Below are 17,732 nucleotides of genomic sequence, written 5' to 3' on the forward strand. Positions count from 1 at the left end.
GGGAGGAGAGGGGGGAGGGGGGGGAGGGAGGGAGGGGGGGTGATTAATGAACGGGGAGGAGAAAGGAGACAAAGACCAACCCTCCGGTCTTCTATTGTGGAGATCGGGGATGGAGAAAGACTCATCACAAACACATGAAAGCAAAGGGACACTGCAGCTAATTACATCGTACACCTCAAGGTCAAAGGTCACCGGCGCCGCATTGAAATCCTCATCAAGAATTTTAAAAAGTCGTCCAGGCAAAGACGCGGGAGGAAGTGAGCAACACGCTCAAAAAGAGCCAGAGACAAATCGAGTGCAAAAGAAACTACACAAATATTTGAAAATAGTTAAAAATAAAGCCCTCTGGCCTCGGAGAGACTAAACGAGGACGGAGTCGAGCACTTTGTGACCCAGTCCGTCGCTGCAGGAAGTAGACGCTCTATTTTAGAGAACCACCCACACAAGTTCATTTTTGGAAAGATTGAGTTTTTTTCAGGAATTAAGAAACACGTTTGAACATTTTTCAAGATTTCAACCGGCAGCATTTTTCTCTAGAAACAAATTGTGTGAATGTCTGACTAATCGGATAAGGATTCATCCACACTAAAGCAAGTAAAGCAACTATTTGGGGAAGTTCAAGCATAAAGGACGACTTGCTTAAACGGGCGTTCCTCAGGGGTCACGATTAAGACACTTCTTCATTTCTTCAGTTGAGCTCAAACTTCAAACCCAACGAACAACAAGTTTTTTTTCATGCCTAAAAAGGAATTTCTTCAACACATTTGAACTTCCAGTTGAATTCGTCTCTCCTGAGACTCGTACCGAGCGGAGCTTCATTTGCTTGAACCTGAAAACGCATTAAAGCTGCAGCTAAATAAACTTAACGGGGGAGAAAAACCAAAAGGACAAAAAGAAGGACGGATAACGACATGCAGAGTTTCAACGAGGATCCACCCGACCCGACTATCTGCCCGTCCATCTATCGGCCCATCAGTGTATGTGTAGCAGCATTGTTGATGTTAACACAACCTCAGACAGACTGATAATAGAGCAGCTGGAGCATGAAATCACATAGAAAGACAGAGAGAGACACACAGAGACACAGAGAGAGAGAGAGTCTTTGGAAAGAGAAAAGCAGGACAGTAAAGAGATAGAAAGAGTGATTTCAGAGTACAGGGTGAAAAAGTGACAGAAGAGCGACTAAACTAAATTAAAAAGGAGAGACAGAAGTGGAGGGGGGGGGGGCGTTCAAGGGGGGTTGCTGGCATGGTCGAGAGAGTATGACACAGGGTCACCGCGAGAAAGAGAGCGAGGCCGAGCAAGATGAAGAGAAAGAATTGGGGGAGGGTGGGACAGAGCGAGAAAGAAACAGACACCAAATTCATTGTTTTCATTGTCTAATTCCAACCACAGAGAGGGGGAGGATGGAAGGGAGGGGGGGAGGGAGGGAGAGAAGGGGGGAGGGAGCGAGGGGGGAGCAACATGAGACGAGTTGAGAAAGATTCACACACATTCCTGTTTGGGACTGAAGTTTGAGGCTATATGTATGTATGTATATACATATAGATATATATATATATACATATATATAATGAATGAATATAGATCTCTGTGAATCCCAGAACGCGACAATCGGAGCAGATTGAGTTTGATCAGACTTCTCACGTAGAGTCATTGCAGGTTAAATTAAGACTGAAGATTAGCTCTGTGTTTACTTGTCCCAATTAGCGGCGGCTGTAAATGCTGTACGTGTGGTACGGGACACCGGTCGATGCTCTGCAGCTGTACTCGGAAAAACAAACATGCTGCGATTTGACTTGAATTGGGGCCAAACCTGTTAATTGTGAACAAACCACAGCGTTTCATCCGGACATTTCAGTCAGCAAGGGAATGCTCGTTTGATAATCGATCAATAGGTTTGAAATGGGAGTAAGCATGACCCACATAGTGAAGCTGGACTCTCATACTTGAGATTAGTCTTAGTTTGCTATTCATCAACAGGTGAATTGTTAAACACATGGACTCAGCTTGGTCCAGCCCGTTTCCTGACGACCAGAACGAGCTCGCTCTCCGTCTCCCAGGCCGAGGCTAAATTTACTCCGTGTGGGTTTCCCGCTGGAGAAAAGGTTGAGAGCTCCTGATATAGGCTGAATAAACACACAGCCTTTATTTCTGCTAAGAGTGCACTGACTCTTTTTAAGAATGGTGCTGTATTTAGTATTTATCCCGGAAAATGTTTCATGAGCATGTTTACGCTCATTTTTTAATGACTTCCTGTTCTCACACTCCCACACGTTCACGGCCACAGTGTGCTGTTGCTCCAAGGATACACACTGTACTGATAGGAGGTGCCTTTCCAAAGACAAATCTGTCCACTTTTAGCCATAGAAACGATTGTAGCTAGGCTCCATGCTACACTGTATCAAACCTGTAACCATAGAAACGACTGCAGCTAGGCTCCATGCTACACTGTATCAAACCTGTAACACTAGAAACGACTGTAGCTAGGCTCCATGCTACACTGTATCAAACCTGTAACACTAGAAACGACTGTAGCTAGGCTCCATGCTACACTGTATCAAACCTGTAACCATAGAAACGACTGTAGCTAGACTCCATGCTACACTGTATCAAACCTGTAACCATAGAAACGACTGTAGCTAGGCTCCATGCTACACTGTATCAAACCTGTAACCATAGAAACGACTGTAGCTAGGCTCCATGCTACACTGTATCAAACCTGTAACCATAGAAACGACTGCAGCTAGGCTCCATGCTACACTGTATCAAACCTGTAACACTAGAAACGACTGTAGCTAGGCTCCATGCTACACTGTATCAAACCTGTAACCATAGAAACGACTGTAGCTAGACTCCATGCTACACTGTATCAAACCTGTAACCATAGAAACGACTGTAGCTAGGCTCCATGCTACACTGTATCAAACCTGTAACCATAGAAACGACTGTAGCTAGGCTCCATGCTACACTGTATCAAACCTGTAACCATAGAAACGACTGTAGCTAGGCTCCATGCTACACTGTATCAAACCTGTAACCATAGAAACGACTGTAGCTAGGCTCCATGCTACACTGTATCAAACCTGTAACCATAGAAACGACTGTAGCTAGGCTCCATGCTACACTGTATCAAACCTGTAACCATAGAAACGACTGTAGCTAGGCTCCATGCTACACTGTATCAAACCTGTAACCATAGAAACGACTGCAGCTAGGCTCCATGCTACACTGTATCAAACCTGTAACCATAGAAACGACTGTAGCTAGGCTCCATGCTACACTGTATCAAACCTGTAACCATAGTAACGACTGTAGCTAGACTCCATGCTACACTGTATCAAACCTGTAACCATAGAAACGACTGTAGCTAGGCTCCATGCTACACTGTATCATACCTGTAACACTAGAAACGACTGTAGCTAGGCTCCATGCTACACTGTATCATACCTGTAACACTAGAAACGACTGTAGCTAGGGAACAAACGACCTCAAAAGTACAGAAGTAAAATGTGTCCAAACCTTTGACTGCTGGTGTACTTGGATAAGATATTATATCATATTATATTAATGTCATCTTTTTGCTAGTCTTTATTAGTTTGTCCAGGTGCACATCTGTTCCTAAGCATTAAGGACAAATACATCCATTCATCTAAGATTCAATAGTGTAAAATCCCTTAAAGAGACAAACCTTCAGAATAAAAGCCAACGCTGCGCTACGAACACCACACAGCCGTCTAACTAAGAGTAGAATCATGTAGTTCAGTGTGGGGGTCCTAACACAACACAACACACATCTCCACACGAACACACACACACAGTGTAGTTGCTTACATAGACGCTCTCCCTGTCCTGTAAACTGCAATAAACCCAAACACACACAGACACACCGTAAATCTCACCATAATACGCCCTCTGAGTGTGCGTATGTGTGTGTGTGTGTGTGTGTGTGTTTATGTGTGTTTGTGCCCCTGACTGTGTGTGTGTGTGTGTGTGTTTTATAGGTGTTGTAAATTTGGCTGCCGGCGTTGTTTTTATCAGCATATTCGCAAGCTGTTTAGCCAACGGTGCAGATGTCACTGTTACGACCACACACACAAATATAGCGAGCAGTACACACGTAACGATGTGAAGAGAGAAACACGCGCACACACACACACACACACACACACACAGGGCTTTTGACTCTGTTTGTACAGAGTGGTATGTGAGGATAAATTCACCTGGTAGTGTGTGTGTGTGTGTGTGTGTGTGTGCGTGTGTGCAAGCCAACCCACCATTTGCATCTGCCTGTGTAAGCCCATGTGATTCTAAACGTATGCGTGTTCGGTGTGCGTGCAGGCAAGTGTGTGAAGGTCAGCGCCAGAGTCAGAGTGTGCGTGTATGTGTGTGTGTGTGTGTGTGTCTGAGTGTGTGTGAGCGTTATTTGATTAATGCTGAGAACCGTGGAGTGTTTAGAAAGAGGTCGCGACCTTTCAGCTTCCATTCAATCAGACAGGGAGAGAGAGAGAGAGAGAGAGAGAGAAAATACCTCTATCCTCTTTCTTCACAAGCGCTCTCGCTCTCTCTTTTTTTTACCCCTTGAGAATCTGATAATCCTTAGTCAGCACGCGCACACACACACACACACACACACACACCAATAGAGCCGGGTCCTTATTTACCTGGAGGACTGGCGACTGCAGGTATGTGGACACACGTCTTCAGGACACCAAAGACAATGTTTACCTAAATAAAACAGTTTTTGCGGAAAAACAAGATGGCGCCGGCCGAGCGACGGAACTGAAGGCTTCAGAAGCCCAGCTAGCGCCCAGCTAGCGCCCAGCGAGCTAGCTGTGACTTCCTGTTTACGGCCTGTGATTCTGTAAAAGGTTGACGGCGGACTCGTGTCTCGTGACCGAGGTTATTCAAGCCGGGGGGGGGGCTAGGAGGGGCGGGGGGGGGCAGGAAGTGAGGCGACGCCGTCACAGAGCGAAAGAGTCAACCACCATCAGCTGTCCGCATCCTTTTGGCCACGCCTCCCCCCCTCTCCCCCCTCCCTCCCTTTTATCCACTGATCTTTCTCTTGAGTCAACACTTTCCGTTTTGTTTTTTCTCCCCCCTCCTCCCCTCCCCTCCCCCCCCCCACCACTTTCTCCCATGTCATCTCTTTCCCTTCCCCTCCTCTATCTCCTTCTCCTCTCTTTGAACCTCTCCGTTAGCCCCCGCGGCCCCAGCCAATTACACACTGTTTGTCCACCCGCTTCCAATAAAACACACTCCCTCTCTCCCCCTCTCCCTCCCCCTCCGTCCACTCCCGTCTTCCCCTCTCCTCCCCCCTTCCACTTTCTTTTTTCATTTTTAATTAACTTCTTTTGTAACTTGGCGGCGACCCCCCCCTCCTCCTTCCACATGCCTCCTGCACTCCCACAGACACACACACACACACACACACGTTAGAGGCTAAACATGCTATTTACATATCAATTACAGGCAGACAGCAGATCAATGGCGAATGCGCTGAGATTAGCGTTAGCGTTAGCTTCAGCTAACCTGCCCTGCTGAACTTTTCTCACATCGGTTCCACATTCAAAGCGTTTTTTCTTCATTAATGAAAGTGAAATAGATTTTTTTCAATACTTTTAGAAACTTTTTTTTTGAATACTTTGAAACAATGACTTTGTTTTATTTATTTCTCTGCTTCTAAATGAGGTCAAACAACCGTAATTCCTTTGGTGCACGAACGTCCCTCTTTACATCAACAACAACGGTCCAGTTTGTGGAGAAGAACCAGATAAACGTTGGAGTGATGTGACTCCACACGGGACAATTAGCAATAGACCAAAACAGTTCAATTAAATCAGTTTCCATCTGAAATGTAACGGTCTCGAGTTCCTGCAGGAACCTTCAGGCGCTTTTACGCCGTAAACTCGCCCGGCGTCTCGATTAAGAAGCAGAGTTATGGGAAGCGTTTCATGTCCGTGGTTTTACGGGAGCTTTGATGTCGGATCTTTACGGGGTTCCTCTGTGACGTTAATCCCGCAGGCGCTTCACGTGGCGCCCCGTGACCCTCCGGCGTGCGCACGCCGACGCACCAGCGTGCAGGTCATAATGTGACATCATTCAGTTGGTTCTTTATTAAATCTCCCCCCCCTCCTCCTCCCCCCTCCTCCCTCCCTCCCCCCCGCTGGCTTCCTAAAGGTGGAGCGCAGCGATTCATCGGAAAAAAAGACCAACGGAGGAACAGATACGGGATGAAAAACTAAGTCGGGAGAAAAGAAAGCAAAATACAAAAAGATGAAAACTGAGAGATACAGTGAGGAGCATGAACACCCAGCGCACACACACACACACACACACACACACACACACACACGCACACACAGACACACACAGCGTGGAGGAGAAGCTCTTTTCTGACAGCGAAGCATGTTTTGTTGCATTGTTTCTTTTGAGTAGAAAATTACAGTGGACAGATCGCTTCAATGAGGAGCTATCAAAACGACATCATGTCCACAGACACACACACACACACACACACGCGCTGCGAGTGAATGACAAGCTCATGGCTGTGAAAACAGTGATTTCAGATCCCCGGAGGGGCTCGGTGGTTCTGGAAGGAGCAGGAAGGACGTGCAGGTGCTGCGTGCAGTTCTTAGTGAGGACTTAATCTCGCGTCGTGTTTGTGGTCTAATCCGTCGTGGTCTATAAAGGCGTCGCCGCGTTTGAAGCCACCCTCCGAAAACCACCAACCCCCAGAGAGAATATTCACACAACGCAGTACAATGAAATACTACTAGCGGTACTGTGAAGACACACTTTGTTCAGCTCTTATTGAGACGGAGGATCAGAGTACTTCTCAGTGTGTAACAGTAGGAAGTACAGTGTGTACCTGTGAGAGAGGACAAGTACCTCTGGGTCGTAGTATAAGAAGTATTTGATGTATCTGTAGAAACTTTTCCCGTTTGAACATCGTTTTGTGTAAATCAACGAAATCAAAGATTCACTTCAGCTTTTCCTCCAACTAAGCGCAACAGAAAGCAGTTTGGAAGCTTTTCCTCTGCAACACACACACACACACACACACACACAGACACACACACACACACACACATGATGACGAGGACGTCTTCCTCCATGAACGCTCACTTTAACCACTGTTATTATTCTAATCATGATGACATGTTTTTAAATGGATTATTATACGTTTTCATTAATGACACGCTGTCTGGGAACGAATGCTTCTCTTTTTGACTGGTGACAAACACACACACACACACACACACACACACACACACACTGGGAAGATGTGTGCAATAGCAACAACGCAAAAAACACACACACACACAAACACACACAAATGACATGTTTTTAAACTGCTAATCACAAATTACAGCAAGTTAAAGTTTGCGTTAATAACACGGCTGTCTCAAGTTTGTGCGTGACGAGGACGCTGGTGGGCGACACACAAACACACACAGACACACACACACACACACACGCACAAACACTCACATCTGTACGTCGTTTATAAACGTGTGATAATGACATTTTCCTCCTGTTTTTATTAATAACATGTCTGTGGGACAACACGCACACGCACACACGCACACACACAGACACACATCACCTGTCACACCCCCTCGCTCTCAGCTCCTCCTCTCTGTTCTCCTTTCATCACCTCCTCCTCCTCTGACCTCCTCCTCTCGCTTTGATATCGTAGTCGCTCTAAACTGTAAATCTGTTGCTCGCTACTCTTTACACACACACACAGACACACACACACACACACACACAGACACACACACTCCTCTGACAAGCTGTCACAATAAATAGAGAGATAAGACCAGGTGGAAGAAGAGAGGGCGGGGGGAGAGGGGGGAGAGGGGTGAGGGTAAATGACAAGAAGATTGAATATAAGAAGGATGTGAGGGAGGGAAACGGGGAGGGGGAGGAGGGGGAGGGACGAAGAGATGGACAGAAAGGAGGAGGAAAGAAAACATGTGGTGGTAAACAAGAAGAGGAGGGGGAGGAAGGGGAGGAGAAAGAGGAGAAAGAGGAGAAACAAATGGACCAACAGATGGAGAGAGGAGAAGGAATGAGGAGGTCAAGAAAGTGGACAGATGAAGGAAAGAGACGCAGAAGAAAAAGTTGGGCTGGTGAACAGAAAGAGGAGAGGAAACAAGAGGGAGGGCTAAGGGAACAAGGGAGGAAATGATAAGGAGGTACACCAAAGGAGAAGAGGAGGAGAAATGATAGAAGGGATGCAAAAGAGAGGAGACAAAGGAGGTGACGAGTAACAAGAAAGGAGGAAACAAGAGTTAGAGGGTCCAGAAACAGGAGGAGGAGGATGGAAGAGAAGGAGGGAACGAAGGACGGGGATAAAGACAAGACGAGAAAAAGAAGAGCAGGGAGGAGAGAATGAGGAGGAAGAAAAGAGGTGAAGAAACAAGAAGGAGAAAAGCTGGAAGGAAGCCAGAGGAAAGGAGGAAGGGGAGAGGATGAAGGAATCAAAGAGGATTTTAAAAAAGGAGTAAAGGTGATGAGACAAGGAGGAGGAGCATGAAGGAGGAGAGAGAGGAGACATTAAAGTGAACCAGAGAGATGTAAAGGAAAAAGGGCAGTTGAAATGAGGAGTGGGAGGAAGAGGGAGGAGGAGAGGAGAGGTGGAGGAGGGAGGAGAGAGGAGGAGGGAGGAGGAGAGGAGAGGTGGAGGAGGGGGGGAGGGAGGAGGAGGTAGGAGGAGGAGAGGAGAGGAGGAAGAGGGAGGAGGAGAAGGAGAGGAGGAGAGGGAGGAAGAGGGAGGAGGGAGGAAGAGGAGGAGGGAGGAAGAGGGATTACCAGGTGAACGAGAGGAAAAGCTGTTGTGACATTCGCTAATGAGATTTCTAAACCAATCAGCTAAGTGCTGTGTGTGTGTGTGTGTGTGTGTGTGTGTGTGTGTGTGTTCACAGACATGGAATCATCTCGTTGTAGACAACACCCTCACCTCCTCCTCTTCACCTCCTCCTCCTGCTACCGAAGAGGAGTTTTCTTTGTGACGGTTACTCCATCAGTGGTATTTGTACCTTCACTCAAGTATTTGTATACTCTCTCTCTCTCTCTCTCTCTCTACTTTGTTGTTTTGTTGTCAATGTCTCTCGCCCGACTTCTTTTCAGAGTCTTTCTCTCTCGTGAAAAGTTGAAGCCTTTGTGAAACATTATCTATTTCCCAACACACACACACACACACACACACAGACACAGACACACACACACAGACACACACACACACAGATGGGGGATCAGTTCTTCTGGTGACAGAGGGTCATATTTCTTACTTTGATCTTCACCTCTCTGAGAGAGAGAGAGAGAGGGAGGGAGGGAGGGAGGGAGGGAGAGCATCTTTCTCCCTCTGTGGGTAAGTGAAGCATGAAACCACCTCCTCTGAGACACACACACACACACACACACACACTCACACAGCTCTAGATGTAAAGTGTTTAAAGTATACTTTCTAAGCAGGCGGATTAATAAGACTTTATTTGAAAAGCCTGTCGCTGTTGACCCCCCTCCCCCACAGGAACGCTACTTTTAAATAAGACTGACTTCAGGTCAAGACGTTTTATTTTGGAGGGTCAACTCGTCCATCCACAGGAAGTGAGCAGCGCGTTTTGTTGCGCGATAACAATCAAATATAAAGATGATGGTGAAAAGCGACGCCGGCCGACGCTTTAACCTTTATCAATTAACCAGGAGCACAAAGCGCCGACGCACACGCACACACGCACACACACACGCACACACACACACACACAGCCCAACCAACCTACACAAACATCACACACACACACACACTGATGTAACCTGAGCCGGTGTGACAACTGATAGCTCGGTTTGTGCATGTGAGACACAAACACACACACACACACACACACACACCTCAGCCAGAAGGTTGTGTGAGTCTGTGTGTGTGTGTGTGTTTTACACAAAAGAACTTAATGCTTCATGTAAAAGAACGAAAAACACCAAATTGATGAAAGGAGTTCATGCCGAGTGTGTGTGTGTGTGTGTGTGTGTGTGAGGCCGCAATGCTTCACACGCACACACACTACGACTCTCACAAACAGTACGACCTCCATCCCTGATGTGTGTGTGTGTGTGTGTGTGTGTGTGTGTGTGTGATAAGGAGGGCCCAGAATAACACTGTGGAAATCAGCAACCCGCCCTCCTGTCACTCACTCACACACACACACACACACACACACACACACACACACACACACACACACGTGGACATACTATATACACACATCAGTCATGCGTAATTAATAGAATTTTGACATTATTTTGAAAAACGTATGTTCTAGTTCAATATTCCTTTTAATTCCTTTAATCAAAGACTTTTGATTGACAGCTGCTTCGTCCAATCAGCTGTTTGGACGTGACGAGTTGTGTTTCCATTCAGACACACAAAATATAAAAATACATCTCAGCAATAGTTCCTCACGGTGAATGTTGCTCTGCGTCAAACCAACGCGCTTTATTTAATTATACAAGTACTTTTACTCCGGAGTATTTTACTTATTACTACTCTGTGTTTCTACTGAAGACCAGGAGACATGAAGCAAAGAGCACTTTAAATGAAGCAAATAAACTATATATTATATATATATAGTTTTATTACACTTTATAACACTGCGAGGACGAGGGCGCGTTACCAAAAACACAAACACACACATTTGGTCGGCGAGGAGAACAAAGTATGCAGAAGCGCAGTGGGAGTTCTCCTCCTTCCTTTTAGCATTTCATTTTTCCTTTCTTTTCCCAGAGAGGTACGGGGAGCGAGGGGGGAGAGAGGGGGGAGAGGGGGGGGAGAGGGGGGGTGGGGCATTAGAGGAATGCCAATATGATTGGAGAGTGTGTGTTCGCTGTGCGTTGGACAACAATAGCTCTCCAGCCGCGTCGTTCCAATGCGCATTCACATGATCCGTTATCGGGCCTGACACCCACCGCTGGGTGTGTGTGTGTGGGGGGGGGGGGGGGGGGGGGGGGGATGTGGGAGAGGGGGGGGTGGGGGGGGGGGGCAAAAAGGAGGAGACAATTAAAGACAGAATTACTCGGCTTGATAGCGCTGAGAGATGAGGAGGTGGGTGATAAAAAAAAAGAGACAAAAATAGCGCCAGAAATGCTCTCTGAGAGGAGACGGGAGGTGACTTCAAGCTTAAGAGACTCCAGCGTGTGTGTGTGTGTCTGTGTGCGTGTGTGTCTGTGTGCGTGTGTGTCTGTGTGCGTGTGTGTCTGTGTGTGCGTGTGGCTTAAAAAGCAGAGGTCACCCTCCAACAATCCGGTGACTCCACAGCAACACAAAACACTGTTAATAATCAGCCGACGCTCAACAACGACCACTCCAGACGACGTGTGCGTGTGTGCGCGTGTGTGTGTGTGCGAGTGTGTGTGCGAGTGTGTGTCTGCCCCCCCCCCCCCCCCCAATGTGAAATTCCAGGACTGTTTTTCCCCCGAGGAGCCTCCAGACATGAGGAGGAGCACTGAGCGTGTTTTCTGTTTCCAGGATGGAAACACGTCAAAGCAGCAGAGTGCTGAGGTGAGCGGAGGGAGGATTCACAGACCCCCCCCCTCTCTCCCCCACGGCCCCCCTAACCCCCCCCAGAAGGGCTGGACTAGCCTGGTTTCTTCTTCTGAGCTTCCCGAGCTGGTTTGGGGAGAGGTCGGAGGTCGCCTCCCTCTGACCAACATGTGTCTTATTCCCCATCTTCACCCTCCGGAAGCTCCTCATGCACCCAGCAGGCTGCTGAGGAGACGCCACACACACACACACACACACACACACACACGCGCGCGCGTGTGTTTACACAAACACACAATAAAGCCTTATTTATGTTCCAACAAACCCGCTTAATCTCACACGCACATTAACTCTTACGTAAAACACACACACACACACACACACACGCGCGCGCGCGCAGACACACACCGGCCGCTGAGGCGTAAAGTAATGGATTATGGGAACCAGAAGCTTTTCCATCAACAGCGTCGAATGGAAAAAAAAAGTGTGCGCGCGCTCACACACACGCACACACGCACACGCACGAGCACTTCCACCGGCGCGAAGTCGATCCGGTAAAAGCATCATTTTCAACACCGAAGCAGAAATAAGTAACGACGCAGGAAGAAGAGTCAACGACGCGGTTTGTTTGTTTGTTTGTTTCGGAGGAGGAGAGATCAATAACAACACAACGCAGACACACAAACACGTGCAAGTGCTTCAGGTCAGCAAACGGGTTCGTGTTTCTGGTTTATTCTAAGTTTCGCGTGCTGCAGAAGCCGTTGGGAGGAGCACGTGCGCGCGGAAGGAGACGAGTCCGAATAACGCAGCGACGCAAACTCGGGAGCTGCTCCGGGAAGTTGTGGAGTGACCCGCGGCCTCGGAGAGAAACATCTCCACGGGCCGTGCAGGTGATCTGGGGGGGGGGGGGGGGACCCACCTGGCGCTGGTGCAGTCCTGGTACAGGACCTCGAAGTCCTTCCTGGAGATGAGCTTGCAGCGGTTCACGCCGGGCTGGATGGCGCCGAGCCCGCGCAGGACGCGCACCTGCTCCACGGTGCACACCACCGGCGCGATGTCCAGCCTCTTGAGCTTGGTGTAGACGGTGTGCAGCCCCCCCACCAGGTGCTTCAGGAAGAGGTCGAACACCTGCGGCAGGCAGATGAGCTCCTGGCCGTCCACGCCGAAGCTGGCCACCTTCACGCCGTGCACCTCCACCAGCTTGCACTCGCTGCAGAGACCCGGGCCGCCGGAGGTCTGCGCCACGCCGGGGGAGCCGGGGGTCAAGGCGGCCGCGTTCAGCGAGCCGAGCCCGCCGAGGGGACCCAGAGCGCCGCCGGGTCCGCCGCCTCCGGACATCGCCGGGGCGGCGCCGTTACCCAGGCCGGCCAGCGCGCCCCCCGGCCCGGGCAGGAAGGCGCTGAGCATGCTGCTGGTGAGCCGCGGCGACGGGGACAGGGAGTGCGGGTGCGGGTGCGGGTGGGGGTGGGGGTGGGAGTTGGCGTTGGCGTGGCCCGGGCTGGAGGTGCCGGTGGAGCTGACGGAGGTGTGGAGCGCGTCCGGCGCGGAGCGGTAGAGCGCGGCCGGAGTCGGGGCACCGGAGCCCGGAGGGGAGCCGGGGAGCGACATGCAGGCTGGAGGGGGGGGGGGGGGGGAAGAAGTGGAGAGTTCAGACTCCCCCCTCTCTTTCTCTCTCTCTCTCTCTCTCTCTCACACACTTTCTCCTTCTCCCGTGTTCCAGTTGAGGAGGAAGAAGAAACAAAAGCGCTCGTGCGTCTTGTTTTCTGCTTTACTGTCACTTTCCTTCCTGATTGTCGCTCCGGTTCCTCTCTCTCTCTCTCTCTCTCTCTCTCTCCCCCCCGTTATCCGCGCGTGGAGCGGCGGACTGTCCGGTCTGTGCGTAAACGCGACTGGAACAGACTCCAGGTCAGCCCCCCCCCCCCCCCCCCGACTAGGCCCCGCCCACCCCCACACACAGCCGGCTGGGCCAATGGGAGAAGCGCCCCTGTCGGGCCGAGGGTTTGATTGGCGGGGAATGATGGGGGAGGACTTGATTACACCCCCCCCCATCGATGTGTGTGCATGAGCGCGTGTGTGCGCGTGCGCGGAGGGTATCGGTCCCATCTCTCGCGCCGCTGTTTCATAAACTTTCTCACGAGTTGCTCGAGTCTCTAAACGGGAGGTTTTGACTTTTCTTCTCAACATCTACTGTGTGCGCGCGCGCGCGTGCGTGTGTTTGCCCTCCCCAGAACCCCCGTGCACGTGTGCGCGCGTGTGTCCGGGAGTGGCTCACATGCGAGCTCTGGCGGCGAGACGGACGCGTGTTGCTCGCGCACTGACCGCTGGCAAGTGAACGCACCACCGCGAGGAGAGGATGGACCGAAAGGGAGGGAGGGAAGGAAACAAGGAAGCAAGTGGGTGGGAAGAAATACACGGGAGGAAGAAGGGAAGGAGGGAAAGACAAAGGGAAGGAGAAGGAGGACACAGGAATTTAGGAAGAAAGGAGATTACAAAAAGCTAAATGACACGCGGTGATAATTTATATTACAAAAGAAGAAAAAGGGGATTAAAAGAGAAAAGAGTGTAAAAGAATGAGAAAAGATCATCATGTAGCAGCAGAGAGAATGAATTAGTGTGTGTGTGTGTGTGTGTGTGTGTGTGTGTGTGTGTGTGTGTGTGTGTGTGTGTGTGTGTGTGTGTGTGTGTGTGTGTGTGTGTGTGTGACAGTGAAATGGGATTGAGCGGTGTGGATTACAGGCAGACGGGCTCTTATAATCCCGTGTAATCTCATTACGATGAGAAACCCTGACTGAATGGAACAGAAGAGAGGCGGAGACACGAGTCCAAAAAGACTTTAAAAAAGACGCAGATGAGACGGAGGAAAAGAAAAAAACGTTTTTAGAGAGTTGGAACATCTTAAAATAAAGAAAGTATTTCCAGCGTGAAGAGTCAGCGGAGGAAGGATCCTTTGCTCATCATCAGATCCGTCTTACTGATGAAGAAGTCGGCTTTTCTTCCCGTTTTGTTTCACACTATCGGAGGAAAACATTTATTCAACGTGTCGTCGGTCACGTGACTCAACTTCTCTTTAAAAGGAGTTTGTTCCTTCCGGAAGCTCCTACATCCTCCAGACGTTTTACTCCACATCTACGCGGGAGTTTAATGGTGATGTCTATTAGCTGGATGTTTGACCGTCCTCACCTGAAGTGTCTTTTGACAACGCGCTGAGTACACAAGTAAGAATGTGAGGCCTTGGAGCAGCACGGAGGAAGGAGAGGTGAGAGAACATGCAGAGGGGGGGGACACGTCGTCTCTCAGGACCGATAACGATCAAACGGACCCGCAGAGCGGCAGACAGAGAGAGATGAGGTCCTAGCCGAGGTGAATGTCTCTCAGCGGGGACATAATGACCGTTATGATCTTGGACTTGTGGAGAGGAAGAGGACACTTGAAAAAAGAATGGGCACATGTGAGGAGAGGAGGAAGAGCGGGAGAGGGGGTGGGATGGAGGAGGAGGTGACAGGAGGCGGAGAGGACAAAAAGTGGGGAAATTTTGTCCCGACAGGAAGAGGACGAGGAAGAGGACGAGGAAGAGGACGGCCTCCGGCCGCACGTCATTCGCTGCGTGTTTGTGAACTTTCTCTCTCGGGGTAAAAAAAAAAGAGACCCTTCACTCTACTGCAGGTGATGACCTCACACCCCTGTGGGCCAATCAGAAGCGAGCAGAAACACTCCTTGTGGGTTCGGAGCCGGCGGTTCTGCCGAGTGAGTGAAGTCAATGCGGAAGCGTCTCAAAGCTGCATTCTGTGCAGTGACCAGCAGGGGGCGACTCCTCTGCTCCCATAGACGTCTATGAGGAAATGACTCTACTTCTCTGTAGTGACCAGCAGGGGGCGACTCCTCTGCTCCCATAGACGTCTATGAGGAAATGACTCTACTTCTCTGTAGTGACCAGCAGGGGGCGACTCCTCTGCTCCCATAGACGTCTATGAGGAAATGACTCTACTTCTCTGTAGTGACCAGCAGGGGGCGACTCCTCTGCTCCCATAGACGTCTATGAGGAAATGACTCTACTTCTCTGTAGTGACCAGCAGGGGGCGACTCCTCTGCTCCCATAGACGTCTATGAGGAAATGACTCTACTTCTCTGTAGTGACCAGCAGGGGGCGACTCATCTGCTCCCATAGACGTCTATGAGGAAATGACTCTACTTCTCTGTAGTGACCAGCAGGGGGCGACTCATCTGCTCCCATAGACGTCTATGAGGAAATGACTCTACTTCTCTGTAGTGACCAGCAGGGGGCGACTCCTCTGCTCCCATAGACGTCTACGAGGAAATGACTTCTTGATTTATCCCCTCAGTGAACATGAGTTCATGGTCTCTGGTTTGAAATCTTCAATGCAGCATGATGTTCATTAGTAAATTATCGTCCACTTGAAGTCACCTTCATTCACCGGTTGCAAAAAGCCAAGATGGCGGCGGACAAAACGTCAATCTGAAGACATTCCAGTTTTCAGCCGCGCTGAAAAAGCATTTTGGGTGCAGAAGGAAACTCTTCTGCTCCTGGAAACCACATGAACCATCGCAGGGGAACAATATCGTTTGGGAGTGAAGAATAAGTCCCTGCGGGATGTACAGGGACTCTCGACAAGGATGTGTGTTCAACCAGCGTTACCACAGGACCCAAACTGAAAAAAATGGAAGACGACTGTTTAAACGTACTTTAAAAACGAATTGAACTTAAGGAACCGTTTAGTTTCATCTTCACCACCACTGTTTTTACTCATAAGCCAGAGAGGCAACATGTTCCAGCATCTCCATCTGCCGCTCACAACCTTCTGCACAGAGAAAGCTCCATCATCATGATTGTTAGCACGAGTTTTAGCCTCAGTGCTTCAAAACAGGAGCAGAGGAATAAAAGGCTGGCGGTTCATCTTCTGGGAGACGGGGTTCTCCTTCAGCGGACGGGTCCCTAAAACACGCAGAGGTTTGTGTGGTTTTACAGGGAGAACGTGACGCCGTGATGACCGGCAGTTCGCCTCCACAGCTCGTGTTTACGCGCAGATCCGCGCTGCCAGATCAGATTGTCCGTTTCCAGCGCAATCACGAGTAAAACCTGCTAAATACGACAATAAGAAACATAGAATGACCCGAGATAACATGTGAGATTAAACTAAAATGCACCTAAATGCCCAAAGTTCCAAAGTTCCATGATGAGAAATGTTGAAAAGGATTTCATCAACGGCCAAAGCTATTTTTAACCAACCGATTTTTTTAAATGGCGACAAAGAAAAGTAAATTAAGCGATTGATTATAAGGGACGAAAAGAGAATAAAAGGTGTTGGAACCAAAGAGAAAGCTGACGAATATTCAACTCTCGGCGTCGGTCACGTCGGTCTGAAGCCTTTTCAGAATTTTCTCTTTTTAATTTCACTTTGGGACGAAAACATGAATAAGAAAAGAGCCGCAGGCTGTGTGTGTCTGTGTGTGTGTGTGTGTGTTTGTCTCTTCAAACTCTCGTCCCACACACACAAACACCTCAGTTTATATCTAAAGTGTTTCTTCAAACACAAACATCGCACACACACACACACAGACACACACTGCTGTGTCTGAGCCATCACTAGAGGCCATCAGGATTTATTTAGCTTTTATTTATACAAGCTTAAAGTCAAACCATCCATCTCACACACAACAGCCCAAAGCTTTCATTATAGCGTGTGTGTGTGTGTGTGTGTGTCGCAGATGACATTGCGTGCATGTAAGCAAGTTTGTGATGATATACAGTAATTCTGAGATGACACGTGTGTGTGTGTGTGTGTGTTTTGTGTGTCTTTTCTCATCATCGTCGGCACCTCCAGCAATGATGTTGACGAATCTCAACTTGTGTTCTTTAATAATCTAATTCAACAACACAATTACCAAGTGTCAAACTGCGGCGCGGGCGACTCGGGGCCGGACGGAGTGACAGCGCCGCCGCTTCGTTTTCACGCAGCGTGCGTTTTATTATTATTTATTTAATTTTTTTTATTCAATCATATTTTAAATTACAACTCAATGGACGCGGCGATTGTTTAATAAAATGCTCCCGCGGATGAGAAGTGAAGCGGCCGAGTCGATCGCGGCGATCCGCATTGAGCCGATCGTTAGCGCTCCGTGATCGCTGACCTCACGACGCCGCTAGTTTAAAAGTTTAAGTGATTACAAT

At 49.1% G+C, this 17,732-nt stretch overlaps 1 protein-coding gene across 1 annotated transcript in view; it reads right to left on the minus strand.

The window, feature by feature from the left end:
• dachb (dachshund b) overlaps nt 1-13,493 on the minus strand; it is a 40,367-nt gene extending 26,874 nt beyond the window's left edge. Inside the window, exon 1 of the mRNA XM_078106086.1 lies at nt 12,465-13,493. Within this exon, the coding sequence (XP_077962212.1) occupies nt 12,465-13,153 (689 nt within the window). The 5' untranslated portion in view covers nt 13,154-13,493. The remainder of the gene's footprint in view (nt 1-12,464) is intronic.
• Nucleotides 13,494-17,732: the final 4,239 nt, after the last annotated feature.

This window comes from Gasterosteus aculeatus, chromosome 7 (genome assembly GCF_964276395.1).
Source record: "Gasterosteus aculeatus chromosome 7, fGasAcu3.hap1.1, whole genome shotgun sequence".
In the NCBI taxonomy this organism is placed as follows: Eukaryota; Metazoa; Chordata; class Actinopteri; order Perciformes; family Gasterosteidae; genus Gasterosteus; species Gasterosteus aculeatus.